A 20,562-nucleotide genomic window follows, 5' to 3' on the forward strand; every position below is an offset into this window, starting at 1 on the left:
GCGCGGCGTACCAGGATTCCTGATGCGACGTGGCACGTTGAACTGCAGACGGCTCTCCGACGGCTGTTGTGTGTTTGCGTGGCCCGAGATTGCAGGTGCTGCGCCGGCTGCTCCAGCGGACGACTGCGGTGAGGCGAAACTGGCTTCTCGCGATGCCGGCAGCACCGCTAGACTCAGTGCCAGCTCAGTCAATCCAGATGCGTTGTTAATCCAATTGCGTCGTCCACATGCACACGTAACACATTCACTGTTCTATACTCAGTTGCGTGTCGCATTTCACTCACGAATCCGAATAGTTAAAAATCACTTTCACTTAGTTGATTTCCCGGCCGATGCACCATATGTGGGGCGGCGGATAAGGTTTGTAAAAAGTATAATTTTCTGTATAAATGCTTGCATATTGAATCAGTTTCTAGCTTTTAGAAACTTGTTATTGCTGTCTTTTGCCGTTCTCAACACTGGCTCTCTATTTACTCCGTGACCCCCAGAAAGTGATTTAATAAAACTTGGAGCCAGTAAATAGATATCCTAGTGCCCACTTTACCTGAGAATGTTCTTATAGCTGCAGCTTATAGCTCTGAGGAATTAGGAGATTGTCCGGGATTTCTAATCAAAAACGGTAGTCCAAAATAGTTGAGTATATTCTGAAATTCACTGATAAAAACCACAAATATCCCTACAACCTAACTAACAGAGCAGTTCATAGTCTAATGCGCTGATGCAACTATAAATGTCCGAATCAAATGTTAAAAAGAATGCTCGCCAAAATTTGATGAAAATATTTCATCAAACGCCACGCTAAATATTTGGTAGAATGACTGTCCCGCGACGGCACGTGAAAATACGACAAAACGCAAACTGAAGCTAGATAATGAAAATCATTCCAGAATTAACACTTCACATAAAATGTTTTCATGGTTCCGCATATCTCTAGTAACTTAATACGGCACCCGAGGCTGTTTGTAGCAGATACACTGATGCGACGCGACTACCGACACAGATGGCGTGTCATTCAGCGTCTGGAGAGAACTGGGGCCTTCTTCCTCGCGCAGTGTTCTTATATATAAAGCCGCGGTGCGGACGGCTGAGGGAACGCCTGATCAAATCCGCTATCCCGACTAGCCGCTGGGCTAGTAACGCACCACTTCAAGTTACATAATAATTTATAGCTTCTTTGGCTGATGGCCGAAGAAGCTCTTAATTTAAACGTGCATTCAGCACGCAGGTAAGTATTGATAATAAAATTTTGACGTGGCTAAGTTAAATATTCTGGGCGAGAGAATTAATCTAATTACACTGCCCGCAGTAGATGAGCTCTGAACTGCCCCTTTTGAGATCCGCTATCGCTATAATTTTATAGGTATTAAAAAGAAACTTTACACATCTTCATAATCATAGCGGACCTCCAGCCTATTTAAATCTAAACATCCTAGCCTTATTTACTAGCCTACTTAATCTATCTTGCTTCCTTCAGTTTTGAGACGAAAACCAGAAAATCATGAATTTCCACTAAAGTCTTAATTTGTGAAATCCAAAGTACTGTTTTTATTAAATCATTATGAAAGATGAATCTAAATATAAATTTTGAAGTCTCTAGCTCTGTTCTGTTGCGCCAATGATTTTTCCAGAAAAACGTCCAAATCTCGGAAATGGCTGAAGTTATCGAACTGATATTTAACACACATTAATTTAGTATTATTTCTGACATGCTAGAAAAGTTTTAGTTCATTTGCTTGATTTTTAAGGTATTGCGCAACATTTATGACGTCAGAGCTAGTTACAGCAGACTGGCTGGCACACGATGGAAACTAATGTGAATTTACTACAGCGTGAGTAGGCTGCTTCCCTACAAACTCAGTATTAATGTCTCATCTAGCTCCATAATGGCCTCAGTTTGGTGTGGAAAAGAGTCCACAAGTTCCTCAGGTTTGCCATATCGAACTGATGCCACTCATTGATGGTTAGATCCTGTGGAGTTGCCAAATTGCAAGATGTTGACTGCTGTTTCACCGTAAGTCCCAAATAGTCCCTGATTTATTTATTTATTTATTTTTTGGGTGGTTTTAGATCAGATGATTTAGCAAACCAATAAATATGTGATGGGCCGCCTGAGTGATTGTGCAAACCTCCAAACAGCTTCATTCGACTGTCAGCCATCTTGACACCTAGCAAAATTGTGATTCGTCATACACTGTAAGCTCTCACAGCTGTTATTTAAATCCTCAGTGAGTTTTGTTCAATGGGAATCAGCTGTGATACAAAGCATTTTTATGCATCTATCATCTTGTGATGCTGGATACATCATGAGAGGCTATAAAGACTCAGATAATAGTTTTAGACATAAACGAGGTCAGCAAGCTGAACTGTTTGTAAGTATCTGTGCAACTGGTTGATAACATCACAGTACAGCTGTTGCACAGATATATAAACAGTATGACTTGCTGAACTTGTTTAAGTTTGAAATTACTGAGTTTTTATAGCTGCAGATGATGTCTCCACTATTAGAAGACGAAATTGTAGCCACAGAAACATATCTCAGACCACAGCCTATCCCCCATTAAACAGAAAACACCAGAAGTAGCAATTTGTTTAATCACACTACATACTCCCAGCCAGGTACTGCCCAATTTCAATGTTGTTTGGCCCACCAAACACGTGCAGCTACTGTGACCAGTGGCATTTTGTGGCTCTCTGACTCCAGCATTCATTGTGTACAGTTCCCTTTGTAGTGTTTGCTCATAATCTGGCTGAGATGGACCTGCTTCAGTGACAAGAGCAATTCCTAACAGATTTTAAACTTATTTTCACTGACAAGTCATGACATTCTCTCCAATCCCTATTAGTTTCACTTCTTTTATGGCTGCTGTTCACACAACTGCAAGTGGTTCATCATTCCTTTTGGACATTTGATGGTCTATATCGATACACCAACTAAATGGGCAACTTCATTCGCAGTGTGATCACAGACATGTCCAGACATGATAGCTTCTTTCTGCCACTCTGTCACAGCTCCACATCTTACTTCACTGCCTTGATACATCTGACTAGTATGTAAAAACAATCTCACTGCCTAGATTTGTGTCAGTGGTAGACAGTCACATGACTGCTCGGTAGTGTATCAAATAATAACCACTTGGCTTCTCTTATCAGTAATTTATTTAATGACTAGTTTTGTGGCCTCGAAGTCACTCAATTGAGTTAAATCTGTTAAATTAGAAAAAGCATTCACTACAGTTGTGTTCGAATTATGGTTACAATTGATAGTGAGAAGTATAGCCGATTACATACTTGGTGAATTGTGACATTAAAATTGCATCATGGACAGGGCTGAACATTCCTAGTCTATGGATAAATGTTAGAGTTAGCAGATCATCAGGTAAGCAGAAAGTATGGGTCCACATTTCCTTGAGCGCGCCTAAAAAAATTCAGAAAACTACAAGAACTGTCAAAAAATATCCTCTCTGCCTAATGCGATAAAGGCCAATAATTGACTTGAACACCCAGTCAAAAATAAAAAATTGAAAACATGTACGACGTAACCTGAGCAGTCGAAAGTAGACTGAATGTAACTAGTCGTCCTATAGATATAAGGGCACAATCTGTCCAGAGTGCCTAAAAATTAATGACACAGTTCTGCAGCACTCCAATGTGACCAGTGTGCTCTTTTAAGCAGTTTCTAAATATTTTATACAGAGAATGTATTTCTAAGATTGCTGTAACTTTACACAGAACACTATCAGCTGCCAGTGTACTGATCAAGTCAAAACCTGTTCAGTAGGAACACTAGCCTTAAGGAGAATTTATGTCCCTAATTCTGAGTATTCTCATAAATTATAGGAATGATCAATAATGTACTCTTTTTCTTTGAATGTGTAGGAATTTTTGGTTTCCTGCCCGATGACTACTGGCAATTATGTTTTTATTTCCCACAATATTTCTCCGAGGTAACTGCTTGTCATTGTTGGGTAGCGGCTATCAGTCACTATTGGCAAGTAGCATCTGCCTTTGCCTGCACAACTATGGTCTGTTATGCAGGCCTCATTTGAAAGTTGCGCAGCATCATGGAGGGTCCACCTAGTAACAGATTTGGTTCAGACCCTGGCCACAGTGACACTCAGCAGTAATGTCTGTTAACCACCTGACAATGTCAGGCAGTTGATTCAAGGAAATAATGTGAGATGCAAAAAACCTGATCCAGTGACAGAGCCATATTTTGAACTTTACAGAATAGCCATATTGCATGATTCTTTATTATAAATACTTTTGTCCCCTTAGCTGCATCCCCCAGAAGATTATACGACAGGACAGAACCAAATGAAAGTATGTTAGCAAACCTTGTAAGCACATTCCTGTATTCTCCTGACTGTGTCTGGTGTAGGTGGGCCCTTTATCAGTATGCTTGTGTCAGTCAGCTCACATGACAGTTTTTGAAGTGCCCTCAGTGGCCTTTGTAAATCATCTAGGTTTATGTACGTTAGGAAGAGGAGTGGGAACTTCGCAGTTTCCTTACAATATTTTTTAATGTGTCCCTGTGTTTTCTGTTGTTAAGATGTGACTCCAACTATTGAAATGGAAAGCCTTTAACACCACAACTTTTTAGTTCATGCAGTAGACCTTTATGAAATACATAAAGATCTTTATAAATTAGCATAAAATGCCAAGAGGCTAAATTTTCATGCTTAATTCTACCAACAGGGAGTTTCTGACATCATCTGTTTTATATGTAGAGAAGCTTTTACAGAAGCCAAATGGACCTATTGTTAAATGGTTATTGTCAGAAAGGTGATTCAGTATTTCGTTAAAAACTGTCTTTCCAAAAAGATGAGTCTGTAATTAGAGGCCACTTTTTATTTTCATTTTGGTATATAGTTGGTGCTGTTGTATATTATTTTCATTTTGGTATATAGTTGGTGCTGTTGTATATTTCAGTGTTTCAGGAAATATTTCATCAGCCATTGACTTAAGGGAGTACATTCATTCATTCTTTGTACATTCATTCATTTATTAACCAGGAGAACAATTCTTCTGTCGGAGCATGTCCTTCTTTAAAAGACTCTGTTAGAGAAGTTGAGATGAAGCTCCCTCAATCCTCATTTCGTCTCCTTGTCCAAAAATTTTTGCATGCAAACATATTCATGCTCTTTTAACACGCAGATTCAAAATCTTTTTACCCAGTCTTCATACTCAGTATCTTTCTCTCATTGCCACTATCTATCCGTATCTCTCTACCACTGTTTCCTTTTCCTCTCATTGATTTACAGAGTATCCCACTGCCATTGTCTCTTCCATACCTTGGCAGCTCAAAAAGTCTGGAGGCAGGGACTTCAACTTATTTTTTCACCTGTACTCACATGTTTAAAAATGTCGGTCCAAAATGTGCCTCCCCCTATGCGTACACATAAAAGTTTTCTTGTTTGAGAGGGTCCAGGCTCCCCAAGTCTATGTATGGTCTCCATTAATCTGCTAAACTGTATTTTTCATTTCCTCCCTATTTTCCTTCCACTTTTATCTCCATCCATATCTCTTTCTCTTGTATTACTACTGTCTCTCACTGACCATCAATATCTTCTCTGTCTCTCTCTTTGGCTCCCACTGCTGTTCTCTTCATCCATCTCCCTTTCTCCTTCACTGCCACTTTCTCTCTACCTTAGTCAGTGTGTCCTCTCTCTTTCTCTGCCACTGGGACTGCTTCCTTTCTCTTCCACTGTCACTGTTTCTCTACTACTCTCTTTCAACACAAAAAAAGCACAGAAATGTTCCCATGCAAAAATTTTTGGTGAGGAAGGTGGAATAAGAATTGAGGCATCTGGTTGCCCCTTTTTCCCTCATAGTATTTTAATTTTAAAGAGGAACAGGTTGGCCTTTGCTCCTACCCGAGCATTTTTCCACTGGTTCCCTTCTTTTCTCTGCTACAGCAGGGTGTGCTGCTTCTATAAAATGAATTCTATGGGTCAGTAAAGTTTTGATAGTTTATTTAGATACTTCAACACATTTATGTCCTCTGACACATATAAACAACAAATAAGTACACATAATGTAAGGTTAACACAAAATAATTTGCATTACATTTTTTGTGGATACTTTGATCATCAATCACAATTCATTAAAATGCTCAGCTTATGATTTATGTCTTAAAAGAGTAAAAATGTTGTTAGAAATATTTTATTGGATTTGCACTCTCTCCAGTTTTAAGCAATTTTTGACAGTCCTTTTAAATTTTTTTTAGGCATGTTAAGACCCTTTTTAGCTCTTTCTTGTCACTGCAGTTCCAATTTGGGCATATTTGTACAGGCATGAAGTGCCCATTATACTAAAAACTGACAAAAATCATAGTTTTGTGGCCTCAGTAGTCTTGTGAAGATGCTAGAACCCTTGCCATCTGTTCACTACATCAGTTAAAGCTAAATTTACTCCTCAGACTGGATATTATGCATAAGTATGTTACTCCTCAGACTGGATATTTTGCATAAGTATGTTACTCCTCAGACTGGATGTTTTGCATAAGTATGTTAACTTTGAACCTCTGGAACTTGTAAATGGATAATGATATATCAAAAAACTTTTCAAGGTTCCTGAGAACGTCACCTTAAGAACATATGGTTATAATTTTGGTGCTCGGCCATGAATAGAATTTATAGAAGTGACCATCCCCACAATTGGTATTTTTTGTACACAAAAATCATAGTTTTTCAGGGTTTTCACAGGAATTTCATATTAATAAATTGTGCTTTTATAAGCTGCCTAATGCATAAGAATCAACTGTTTGCTGGATTTACCTGAGCTGGAGGAAGTGTGTAATGTTTAAATTTTGACTGTGTACAATAGGATAGCTACAGTATGCCCAATCTGCAGATAGGTATGCAAATAGTTGCTTGGCTGTGGGCTATCCAAAATACTTGACCACTTATCTCAGTGATAAACAGAACTGGAGATATGACCCCCTGAAAAATTGCATTTTTGTGTGCAGCTTTTTGGAACATATTGTGATTGTGCACTGTCATGCACAGACCGATTCATATGCCACATCCTGTATATCCCATCTTGAAAGAGAGCCTTTGTGATGTGAAATGAGTCTCATTATACATTTGCAAGCAAAACAGCCACAACAGGTTTCTTCTGTGAACTATACTAACAGCAAATTATGACTAGGGTTCATCTGCTCACATAGATAAATATGACTTCTACATTACTTTGTGTGTGTGTGTGTGTGTGTGTGTGTGTGTGTGTGTGTGTGTTTCTGTATATTTTTATGTGGAACTTGGACTTGAATACCAATGATGATATCAGGATCATCAACAACAACTTATTTTCATACTGAAAATGCATGTGTTTAGCACAAACAAAAGTACGCATGAGCGGAAACCTCCTGCCTCAGCAAAGGTCGTTCCTATTTGTACATACACTGAATCTGTATCAGTTAATTGGGCATCTCAGAATTTTTGTACCATGGGTGATGAAAAGTCATGTTCTCAGATTCACACAACTGCATTGTGGGTATACTTTAGCACAGTTGTCTAGCAAATTAAGTTGTTGTCAAATATCTTTGGGAAAACAATAGTGTAAGCCAGGTAGCAAAGAAATGTTGTCCATATACATTGTCTAAGAAAGTTGCGTATCATGTATTCAAATGTGACCATAGCACTGCACAGACCTAATGGTGTAATTTTGAACTCACAGAGGCCAGCAGGTATTACAAAACCAGTCTTTTCTCAGTTAGCCTAATTAACCTCAATCTGGCAGCAGGCAGTTTTCATATCTGTAGTATAGAAATACTTTCCTCTCTTCATACAGTTCGAGGCATCATTGGCTTGTGGCAATTGATGTATCTCATTTTTAGTGGTTTTGCTCAGCCAGTGGTAATTGATGGAGAAACACTGTGCACTATCTTTTTACCACACTAGGACACAAGGGAGGACTGAGAACTTTCTTATGACTGAATGATGATGTCCTGCAGCATCATCTCCACTTCAAATCTGATCCATCCGTTGTTCACCTGGAAACACCCCATATGAGTGTCATTGATGGGCAGAGGATACCCAGTGTTAATATGTTGTATTACTTTGGGTCGTCTGTCTGGTTTTCTCCCTCTGTCAAGTTGGAACCTGTTGCTGGCTAGATAGTAGATTCCACCACTGGGAAGTTGATGGTAGTTGCATAACAAAATTCCCCACTGCAGGTTCAGGGGTAAGAATAGGCCCACAGTATTCCTGCCTGTTGTAAGAGGCAACTAAAAGGAGTCTCAAACGTGATGGTCCCCTCTCGGGTTTGACCTCCATATTTCAAAATTATTCCGAAGAGCGAGCCAATTGGGGAAGGGCGCCTTACTTGGTGCATTGTGTCCATCGTGCATTGGGGCCTTTAGCCAGCTTATTCGTCGTTGCATTGCAGTCCCACTCGCTCTCCATCTCTTGGACATGGATACACTCCTGGGTGTGATTCCCGCCATGCACTCTGCAGTGTCGTTTCTGCGCTGATGATGACCATGGACCACCTAATATCCAGCACGGTAGCCAGTCTGTTGTGGTGGGGCCATCATGTACCCTGTTGATTGTAGCCCTCTGACAACACAGGGATCGCTCTACTGATGCCTGCGCCATAAACTCCCCGCATATGCCAAGAAGTAGATGCCTATCTCCCTGGGGCATCGTGACTCCCGGCAATGACCATCCTGCCAGGTGGCCCTTGCTGTGACTGGGTGGCGCCCGTGGGTAGGGCCCTTGGTTGGAGTAGGTGGGATCAGGATGGATGACACACAATGAAGCATGGCACATCTCTTGCTGGTGACCAACCACCAGCAGTCTCTAAGCACTCGAGGGCTCACTTTAAAGCAAACATGTATGACCCAAAATCATTCCCCTCCCTGGCCACACCATGGGAGGAACGAAAGACTATGAATGATAGCAAAACGTATTCGCCCCAGTATCTAGTCTGTATGAGAGCTGATGGGGAATCCTTTGTGTCAATGAAGCCTCAGTTCTTTGTAGAGCATTTAGAGGACAAGTTCAGGGAGGTGGAGGGCTTGTCAAAAAGGCGGCCCAGGTCAGTCTTGATAAAAGCAGCATCCTCTGCCCAGTCATGGACATTACTCGCTTGTAAGAAGCTGGGGGATATTTCTGATACTATCATGCTCCATAAAAGCTTAAATATGGTTCAGGTATCTTCTTTTACAGTCCGATGACAAGCTGCGTGCCAACTTAAAGCGACGAGGTGTCCATTTCATCCAGTGTGTCCACCGGGGTCCGAGGAATAATCAGGTTGCCACCGGTGCCTTCATCTTGGCCTTCGAGGGTGACACATTACCTGAGAAGGTGAAGGTGATGGTCTACCGCTGTGATGTCAAGCCATATATCCCTCCCCCGATGCGGTGCTTCAAGTGTTGGAAGTTCGGCCATATGCCTTCCCGCTGTGCTTCCAGCCTCATATGTTGCGATTGTTGTCGTCCATCCCATCCCGATATTCCATGTACCCCACCTCCCATCTGTGTCAACTGCGGAGAGCACCATCCCCCTTGCTCGCCGGACTGTAAGATTCTACAGATGGAAAGGAAAATAATGGAATACAAGACCCTGGACCGACTGACCTACACTGAGGCTAAACGGAAATTTGAATGGCTTCATCCCATGCACATGATGTCATCTTATGCTGCCACTGTCACTCCTGTTACAGCTCCATCCGTTGCACCACATTCAGTCAGCTCTCAGAGCCGAAGGGCCACACCTGCCCCCTTGATGGTGGGGGGCACTTCCCTCACTGTTGCTGCTGCACCACTTACCTTGCTAGCAGCACCCCCCTGCCCCGGAGAAGTGTAAGTCTTGTTCAGCTTCTCTCGCTAGGAAGGGATCCCTTGGGTCACTCCTTCCCAGGTTCCTACTAGCAGCACAGCAGACACCCGCCAGCGGCTGAAGAAGCCACAGGTCGCTGGCCGTAGGGCTTCACGGTCCCCTTTAGTCCTGGAGCCTGAATCAAAGAAGCCCTCCCAGCAAGGGCAACCAAAGGAGCAGCCCTAAGACCAAGGAAATTGGGTGGCACCCACTCCACCACTACCTTAAAGTTCTGCTTCTGAGGATGAGGTGGAGATTCTGGCATCCACTGAGGATCTAGATCTTGCCGGTCGCCTCAGACATGATGGATGTTGCTCCTGTCGGTACTCAATCGATGGCAGCAGGTGACCCAGTGGCAAATCTGCCTCCTCGATCCCTTCACGCCTTTCTCAGCCATGGATAATGTCATCCTCCAGTGGAAATGCAGCAGTTTTTTCCACCATGTTGCTGAGCTCCGACAACTTCTTGGCCTTCACTCTTTCCTCTGCATTGCTCTTCAAGAAACTTGGCTTCCAGCAATGCGAACCCCTGCCCTCCATGGCTATCAGGGTTATTAATAATAATAATAAAGATTTTATTGTCTTTAGGCCATTACAGCAATTGACAACGTCAAATGAAGTTACAATTTATAATGCAGTGTGATAAGGTATTGACTACTGAAATATTTTAGCTTATATTACAATCAATGTACAGTGGGTCATCTGTTAGATTACTGCATTTTACAGTTGAAGAATTCATTGGTATCATAGAATGGGTGGGCAATAAACCATTCATGCAGTCTTTCTTTGAATGTATGTTCAGGAAGATCCTGTATGGCATGTGGCAGCTTATTAAATAGCTTGTGCCCTGTGACTTCATAGCTATTTATTGATTTTGATAGTCTGTGGTAAGGCATGTATACGTGTTTGATGCTTCTTGTGTTGTAACAATGTACATTTTCTCTATGTTTCACATCTTGTAGGTTCTTCTTCGTAAAGATTAAGACATTGTATATATAGAGGTTTATTACAGTCATAATTTTTTGTTTAGTATATAAGGGTTTGCAGTGAGCCTTATGTGAAGAATTTGTAATTATCCTAATGGCTTTCTTCTGCAATAATAGGATGTCATGTATATGACTACAGTTACCCCACAAGATAATGCCATAGGATATTATACTCTGGAAAAATGCAAAATAAGATGATCTGATGTATGTTTCAGGTACACAATTTCTGAGTTGTCTTAATAAATAAATTATTCTAGATAGTTTACTACTAATATAGTTTACATGTTGGCCCCAGGATAACTTTTCGTCTAAATAAACTCCCAGGAATTTAACAGAACTAGGGTCATCAGATAGTGGCTTGTCTCTTAGAGTGAAGATTATCTGCTGAGTTTTATTTTCATTTAGCAGGAAACTATTTGCTCTGAACCAATATGCTGCATGATGAGTGTATTTTCAGCACAGGTTTTAAGATCATTAAGACTGTTACTGCTATGGAGAAAAGTCGTATCATCTGCATACAATACAGTGGTGGATCTAATAAACGAGGGGAGGTCATTGATCATTATCAGAAACAGGAAGGGCCCCAGTACAGATCCCTGAGGCACACCTACTCTAACATTTTCTATGTTTGACATTTCCTTACCAACACAAACTACCTGTTTACGGTTGTTGAGATAAGCTTTTAATAGTTTGAGACTGTTTTCTTTGATGCCGTAGAATTCTAGTTTCTCTAGTAGTGGCATGTGCTCAACACAGTCGAAGGCCTTGCTTAGGTCACAGAATGAGACCTGAGCAAAGCCTTTGTTCTCAAAAACTTTGAGAATGTAACTGACTACCGTGTTGATTGCATCAATGGTCGACAGATTCTTCCTAAACCCGTATTGTGTAGCATTAATTATTCCTAGATTCTCAAAGTGAGATGATAATTGTTGGTACATGATGCATTCTATTACCTTGGAGAATGTGGGTACTATTGAAATAGGCCTGTAGCTAGATGGAGAGTCTTTATCTCCCTTTTTGTATACTGGGACGATCCTAGACAGTTTTAACTCATCAGGAAAATATCCCTCAAGTAAGCACTTGTTTATACAATGGGTTAAGGGGTAGAGAATGCAGTCACACACTTTTTTTAGCAGGTTGGATGATATGCCATATATATCTAAGCTATCAGATGATTTCAGTTGTTTTATGACCCCTTGTACATATCTAGGCGATACTTCGGAGAAGGTTACCATGCTTGTATTTAGTGACTGTCTACCCCAATTTTGGGAGAGTAACTCTGATGGACTAATGTCTGGTTTGATAATTGCGTCTCCTATTTCTTTCACTGAATTAATAAAAAACTCATTGAGTGTTTGTGGTGGGATATTAATTTTGTCTTTTTTAGTATCTCTGGCAGCACTGTTAATTACTTTCCACGCAGTTTTGCATTTATTGGTGGAATTATGTATGCTGTTGGCATTGTAGGTTTTTTTGGCTTGCAGGATGGCTTTTTTGTATTCATTCCTGCATTCCACATAGGCTGATTTGGCACAGTCAGACATCATACTATTGTATATCTTGTACAGTAACAAAACTTGTTTCTTTAGATCTGTCAGCTGTTTAGTGTACCATATATTTTGTCTGTTTTGAGATCTGGATTTGTGGCTGCTGTCCATTATTTTTATTTTCTTTATGGGAATACTATGGTTAAATAGGGTCAAGAATGCATTAAAAAATCTATCAAATATTATTTTGGCTGGCAGATCATTACTTGATGTGCAATGTCCATCGACACTACAATGGCCAAACCAGTCTCTGTCAGCAAGGGAATTACGAAATGTTTTAATTTTATCCTCAGTTATGGGTCTGGTAATCACAACTGTTGGGACAGGTCTGTTTGCATTGCACCTATTGAGGGGAATTTTACTTGCATAATTTAGAGATACGGAGTCATGGTCAGAGAATGGGAACACTACAACTTCGCATGTGTTTTCAGTGGTCTTGAAGTTTACAAAGATGTTATCTAAACATGCTTTGTTTCTTGTGGGCCTGTTATTAACATGATGTAAATTGTATTGTCTTAGCAAGTTTTCCAGATCTGCAACACTACCCTTACGTTTAGTAACATCAAAATCAGCATTCAAATCACCTCCTATTGCAATATCATAATGTAGCCATTTAATATTACTTAATTCACTCAATAGCATGTCCATTTTTTCTAAAAATATGTTAATGCTTCCCTTTGGTGATCTGTACATGGATACTACTATTAGCTTATGACTATTAATGATTATACCCGTAACTTCAAAGTGCTGTTCATCACACAAGGAATTTAGGTCTAGTTTGGTTATTGTACAATTGAGTGACTGGTTGGAATAAATTGCCACACCACCTCTAATGTGCTTTTTCCTACAGTAGCTATTTACTATATTAAAATTGTCAAATTTGGCAACTGCAAGTTCATTCTCATTAGCCCAGTGTTCACTCAGACAAAAAATATCAAACTGGTTATCAAGTCCAAACTCATTTATGATAAGTTCTTTATCTTTCCGTCCTTGAACGTTAAGGTAACATATTTTAAGATCCATGCTCTTATTGCTAACACACTGAACACTATGGTGATTGGTTTTCAAACGTTTTTCAGGGCTTATCTTTTGGATTTCTGCCTCTTGTTGCCTTTTACTAAAAAATTGTTCACTTGGAGTGGTAGCACATCTACTGTTGTATACCTACTCTTCCCTCCTTGTGATGATATTGTAGATGAAGCTGCTACTAGAGGAGTTGATGTAACTGCTGTTATGGTGTCTGGAGGCACTGTTGTGGCACCTGGTGACTGAGGAGATAAGGTGGTTGCTTCTTCTTCTCCTGCTGTTGAATCTTGCTGGTGAAGTGTGATAGGTACTGCTGCTGGTGCTGCTGCTGTAGGCATTGTTGTGGCAACTGGTGACAGTGGAGATTTGGATGTTGCTTCATCTTCTGCTGCTGTTGAATCCTGTTGATGAAGTGTGGTAGGTATTGCTGCTGCAGCATTTGTTATGTGTGTAGGTACAATTGCTGCTTCCACCTCTACTTCTACTGCTGCAATAGAAGTAAACATTTCTTCAGGCTCTGCTTGCGTCAAGCAAGGAACTGGAAGAGCAGCAATTACTTCTTGGTTGTCAGATGCTTTCAGTGTCATGCTGATGTTTTGGCACAGAATCTTCTTGCCTCTGTTATTAAGGTGCATGCCATGTCTCGTGTAACAGTCTCTTTGCAAGGAGTCCATACTTATAAAATATGCATTTTGGTAGGCCCTGCAAATCTTTGAGTATTGCCTGTTTGCTTTTATGATTTCCACGTTCACACATGACCATTCCGAAAGGTCATGCCTATGTGGAATTCCGACTACAAAAACTGATTTCTCTCCTGTTGAATTTAGTATTGCTTTAAGGTTTCGTGTTGCACTGTGGAGGTCGTTTTTATATACATTATTGGCTCCTGCTATGACGACAATATGACGATCATTTTCAGTTTCTATGTTTCTAACGAGTTCTTGGATGGGTGCACCTGGTTTGACAATACTAGTTGCTTGTATACAATGACTGTAACGTAGTATTTTTGCGATCTCACGTCCATGGCTATCAGAGAATATTTTCACTTTGAGTTTGTCTTCACGTTTATTGCAGAAGTTTCTGCTCATGTGCTTGTCACTATATAGATTCGGCGTGTTGTTGTCGTCACAGTTTTCCGTGGATTCCACATTTATATCTGAATCTAGTGCATGAAAACGGTTTTTTGTTACCACAGTAATTCTACAGTCACTGAATTTCACACGACCAACCCTTTTTGGCCTAGTAAACATATGTTGCCTTGTTGTTTCTGTCTTTAGGCCTATATCCACTTCAGAGCACTCGTTTATTGTAGGTAGGACACTGAAACTGCTTTTATTGCCACGGTTCGTTCCATTCGTTGTATTTATCACCTTTTCGCTTCTTTCTTCCGTGATCATGCTAGTCCTGTGCTCCCAGTTCCGTGTTTTACTTGCTTTGGCGATCGGGATATTACGCGCCTTTTTCAGTTCGGCATTTTCATTTTCTAAATGCGCAATGTCCCGCCTTAGTACATCTACAATTAATTGCAGGCTTGATACACGTTCATTTAGCTTCACTATTTCACTGTTATAATTTATGTATGTTCCGTTTTTCACCACACAACTATAACTTTTGTTCACTTTCTCACTATAAACAACTGTACCGGACGCCATGTTGAATTATAAGAACCGGGCAGCTTATGAGAGGGTATCTGGTGGCATCTGCATCTACGGCCTTCACTCTCTTTATAGCAAGTCTGTACCTCTACAAACCCCTTTAGAGGCTGTTGCTGTTCGGGTGTGAATGCCTCAGGCTGTTACTGTCTACAGTCTCTATCTTCCACTGGATGGTGATGGCCCGCAGCATGTCCTGGCTGCACTGATAGCCCAATTGCCGCCACCTTTTCTGTTACTGGGCGACTTCAACACCCATAACCCTCTGTGGGGTGGATCAGTGGCAACAGGCCGTGAGTGCCGTTGAGCAAGTATTGGCACAGCTCGACCTTTCTCTTTTAAATAATGGTGCCTTCACACTTTCAGTGTTGCACATGGCACCTACTCAGCCATTGACCTTCCGATCTGTGGCTCTAGCCTATTACCATATGTCCAATGGAGTGTGCATGATGACTTGTGCAGTAGTGACCACTTTCCGATCTTTCTGTCACTTCCAGAGCACCACTCTTCTGGGTACCCCTGCAGATGGGCTATGAATACGGCTGACTGGCACTTGTTTACCTCCATTGCCACTATTGAGCCTCTTTCCAATAATGCCATTGATATGGTGGTTCACTCAGTCACCACCGGCATCGTTACAGTGACAGAATCTGCCATTCCCTGTTCTTCTGGGTCCTCTCGGTGGAGGACTGTGCCTTGGTGGTCACCTGAGATCGCTGAGGTGATTAAAGATCACAGGTGGGACACTCCAGCGTCACATGTGGCATCCCTCATTGGAACACCTCATTGCCTTTAAACGGCTCCGTGTGTGAGCCCGCTGCCTCATTCGCCAACACAAGCAGGAGTGCTGGGAAAGGAATGTCTCCACTATTGGCCTCTGTACCTCTCTATTGCAGGTTTGGGCCAAGATTAGGCGACTGTATGGCTATCAGACCCCCGTCAGCATCCCTGCGCTTTCACTGAATGGAGCAGTCTGTACTGACTCCAACACAATTGCAAAGCACTTGGCGGAGCATTTTGCTCAGAGTTACGCTTCTGCAAATTACCCGCTGGCCTTCCGCTCCCTGAAAGGATGGTTGGAACGTCGGAGCCTTTCATTTCACATGCGCCATCCTGAATTGTACAGTGCTCCATTCAATGAGTGGGATTTTCAAAGTGCCCCAGCTGCTTGCCGTGATACGGCTCCCGGGCCAGATCGCATCCACTGTCAGATGCTCAAACACCTCTCAGTGGACTGCCAGTGATGCCTCCTAGACCTTTTCAACCACATCTGGATTGAGGGTAAGTTCCCATCTCAATGCCGGGAAAGCATTGTAATCCCTGTGTTGAAACCTGGCAAGAACCCACTGGAGGTGGACATCTACTGGCCCATTAGCCTCACCAACGTTCTTCGCAAGTTGCTTGAATGCATGGTGAGCTGGAGGTTAAGTTGGCTACTGGAGTCTGGGGGCCTTCTGGCTCTGTCTCAGGCTGGGTTCTGTAATGTTGCTCTGCCGCCGATAATCTGGTGTGCCTGGAGTCTGCCATCCATACAGACTTTGCCCACCGTCAGCATCTGGTCACCATCTTTTTTGACATGCAGAAGGCATATGAGACGACATGGCGACATCACATCCTCTCTACGCTTCATGGTCAGGGTCTTCGAAGTCCGCTCTTGATTTTCATACAAAATTTTCTGTTGCTTCGTTCCTTCCGTGTGCAAGCTGTGGCCTTCCATAGTTCCTCCCAAGTTCAGGAGAATGGGGCACCGCAAGGATCTGTTTTAAATGTCTGCCTCTTTTTAATTGCAATTAATGGGCTTGCTGCAGCAGTGGGAACGTCTGTCTCAGCTTCCTTGTACGCTGATGACTTCTGCCTATGCTATATCTCCACTGGTATTGCAGCTGCTGAACAGAAGCTGCAGGGAGCTATCCACAAGGCGCAGTCTTGGGCTGTAGCGCATGGTTTTCAGTTTTCGGCTGCCAAGACCTGTGTTATGCATTTATGCCGGTGACGCACCGTTCACCCTGAGCCATGGCTTTATCTTGGTGGTGAACCTCTTGCTGTGGTGGAGACACATCAGTTTTTTGGATTGGTTTTTGATACCTGCTTGACTTGGCTCCCTCATATTCGACAACTTAAACAGACATGCTGGCGGCATCTTAATGCTCTTCATCGCTTGAGTCACACCAGCTGTGGTGCCGTCAGTCTGCCCTTCTACGGCTGTACCAGGCATTAATTCAGTCCTGTTTAGATTATGGGAGCCTAGCTTACGGTTCGGCATCCCCTTCCACATTGTGGTTGCTGGACCCCATCCTTCACAGCGGGATCCGACTCGTCACTGGAGCTTTCTGGACAAGCCCTGTCAACAGCATACTTGTAGAGGCAGGTGTCCCTCCATTGCAGTTCCAGAGCCAACGATTACTGGTCGCTTATGGTACACACGTTTGTAGCTTGCCTGGGCATCCCAATTATCGTCGGTCGTCCATCTTTCGGAATAGCGGCCCCAGTTGGGGTGTACGATCGCGGTTCGCGCCAGAGCTCTTCTCTCTGGGCTTGAGGTTTTCCCTCTTCCTCCTCTTTTCTGGGCCCCTCTGTGTATACTCCCGTGGTGTGTGCCCGGCCCATGCCTTCGGCTCGATTCGGCACAGGGCTTGAAGGGCTCAGTCCCTCCTGAGGCACTCCGCCACTGCTTTCTTTCAATCCTTGCCACGTTTCAAGGCTCCGACATTGTCTATACTGACAGTTCGATGGTTGCTGGTCGCGTCAGTTATGCTCTTACTCTAGGGGATCATTATGAATAATGCTCATTGCTGGCTGGCTGCAGTGTTTTCACTGCCGAGCTGGTCGCCATCTCTCGCACCCTAGAGTATATCCTCTCCTACCCAGGTGCGTCCTTTGTTACCTGTAGTCATTCCCTGGGTGGTTTACGAGCTATCGACCAGTGTTTCCCTTGCTCTCTTCTAGTGATGGCTATCCAGGAGTCCCTCCATACTCTTGCCCATTGCGGCTGCTCTGTGGTCTTTGTGTGGACCCCGGGTCATGTTGGCATCCTGGGAAATGAATGTGTTGACACGCTGGCTAAACAGGCTGTCAATGCACCAGCCTTGAAGACTGGCTTTCCCGAGAGTGACCTCAGGTCAGTTTTGTAGCAGTAGGTACTTCACACCTGAGGTGAAGAATGGCGCACCCTTGCTTCACCCAACAAAGGCTGGACCATCAAGGAGGCTACCAGTGCGTGGCGCTCCTCTTTGCAGGTTTCTCACAAGGACTCTGTTGTCCTCTGCTGGTTGCGCATTGTCCACACCTGGATGATGCACAGCTATTTATTGTGCTGTGAGGACCAACCTTTATGTCGCTATGGGTCAGCTTTGACGGTGGTCCACATCTTGTTGGACTGCCCGCTTTTAACTCTGCTCAGGCAGACGTTTGCGCTGCCTGATACGCTTCCTGCAATTTTATCAGATGACGTTGCAATGGCAGATTTAGTTTTGAGTTTTATTCATGCAGGGGGTTTTTATCGCTTGATCTAAGTGTTTGTCCTATTTTGTGTTGAGTCTGGCCTTTGGTCTACAATTTTAGACTGGGGTTTTAAGTGCATTTCTTGGTGGTTGGCTTTTCCTTTTTTGTTTCTATGGTCAGCCAACCACTGTCACACTCGGTATGATTTTAATTCCTTTTGTCTAGTCCCTGTCTGTCTCTTTCTTGTCCTGTGTCATCTCTTGTCATCTCCATTGTTTGTTTTTATTCTTTGTGGGTGTTTCAAGTTCATGAAGAATGGGACCAATGGCCCTAGTTGTCTGGTCCCTTCAATCCCACAAACCAACCCAACCTATAGCAAAATTCTGCACTGATGGAAATGAGCTGAAATTTCAGGACCCCTTTTATAAGGCTGAGTTTATTTTCTGCATTTTTAGAGCTTTGTAGTTTAACTGGGTATGCAGGTTGTAGACTAGAACTCATCTTGTGAGGAAGGTAGGATAAGTCACACTTTAGTGGTAGACAGTTGCTCAGAGTAATTGTTGCTGAGTGGACTTGTTTAAGTAACTTCATTGATCTGAAGCACCAATATTCAACAGTCCGTGTTTTGTTTGTGATGCATGCAAGAATTCCCATCCAAGTTTAATATTATGGCTTCTTTTTGGTGAATCGACACACTTGGAGGGCTATGTTTATCATCCTATGTTTATATGTGACACAACTTCTGAATGATTTAAAACTAAATGTCAGAAACTGATTTTTGTTGACAGATTTAAAGGCCAAGGCTGGAATTGACTCTGATAGCCTGGTATAGTATTGGTTTTGTGATCATGGAGTTATTTTACATGAACGACCCCTGGAACTATTCTGTTCTAGTTTCTGATTTGGTCTGCACCATGACTGTTTCTCTTCAGTTAAATATGGGAGGTGGATAACTTCTTGGTCAGTCTAATATTTCTTCTTTCCCATCACACAAAAGTTATCTTATTCTGATTAGGTGACACTTTCAACACAAGTTCCAACATAACATCCCAGTAAAGTTTCAGTAATGATTGAGCAATTATGTTGGTTCATGTATTGCATGTAGAGGTGGAAGTCCGTGAGCTAGGCCACATTTTCCAAATCAGTGTTGGTGTGTTTACTTGACCAACTGGAAGCAGTATTGCACTGTTCAGTTGATTTATTACTGTCTAATGTATTCAGATTATCTGATGATAACTTGGCACTAAGTTGAAATCAGTAATAATACCACTTGTGTGACATGAGACGGAAATATGTAATAAGAAATATTTTTACTTTTTTATAGTTTTAATTTTTGATTTTGTATTTTGATCATTATTGACAACATTGTCATACCTCTATACATTTACGAATTTTTTAATAAAACTTTGGAAATGCTTAATTGGAATGAATTGTTAGGTAAAAGTGTTTTCTTTTACATGGGTCTGTACATTTATTATAGAGTAATGAACTGTGTCAAAACTGAATTAGGCTGATACAACTACATTCATCAAAGAAAAATGTGATATGCTATGCGAGAACTAAAAATGAAGACTTATATATCCGCATCTTGAAAATGATATCTACCTTACATCTCAACAGCCCTCACTAAACCATTTAATACCCCTGATAACATTTCATACTCTGACCTTGATTGCCTTCTTTAATGTACTGTCCCATTAATTTGTTTCCTGCACTATGACACATGCAATTTTATACTTCATTTTATGCTTGCAGGTGAGACTGTGTTCTGTGACAGCTGATGTACTTGGCTCCTTGAGTTTGGGTGTAACACTTGGGTTCTGTGCATCTTTGTTCAACAGTTCTTATAGTCTGTCTGACATTTGAAGTGCCACGTTCACATGGTATGTGATATATGTCTGGTTTTGGGAGTTGTAGATTATCTTCTGTGGAGGGATCAATATAAATTTTTATGCCATATTTTTGAAGTAATCTCCCAATCTTCATGGGCAAATGGAAATTATGCAGTTCTGATGGTTTCTTCATTGTAATTTAATTTTGTTGTGTGCACTAAAAGGAACCTAGCTTTAGAAAACTGCCCAGGTAAACAT

The 20,562-nt window shown here is 42.0% G+C and overlaps 1 protein-coding gene across 3 annotated transcripts in view; it reads left to right on the forward strand.

Annotated features, from left to right (window-relative positions):
* The window catches only part of LOC124795520 (peroxisomal acyl-coenzyme A oxidase 3-like), a 342,519-nt gene that overhangs the window by 77,854 nt on the left and 244,103 nt on the right, over window positions 1–20,562 (forward strand). For all 3 annotated transcript variants that reach the window (XM_047259589.1, XM_047259591.1, XM_047259590.1), the window contains exon 2: window positions 20,228–20,355. In XM_047259589.1, coding sequence (XP_047115545.1) covers window positions 20,353–20,355 — 3 coding nt within the window. In that variant the 5' untranslated portion in view covers window positions 20,228–20,352. The remainder of the gene's footprint in view (window positions 1–20,227; window positions 20,356–20,562) is intronic.

Source organism: Schistocerca piceifrons, chromosome 4 (assembly GCF_021461385.2).
Source record: "Schistocerca piceifrons isolate TAMUIC-IGC-003096 chromosome 4, iqSchPice1.1, whole genome shotgun sequence".
NCBI classification, from domain to species: domain Eukaryota; kingdom Metazoa; phylum Arthropoda; class Insecta; order Orthoptera; family Acrididae; genus Schistocerca; species Schistocerca piceifrons.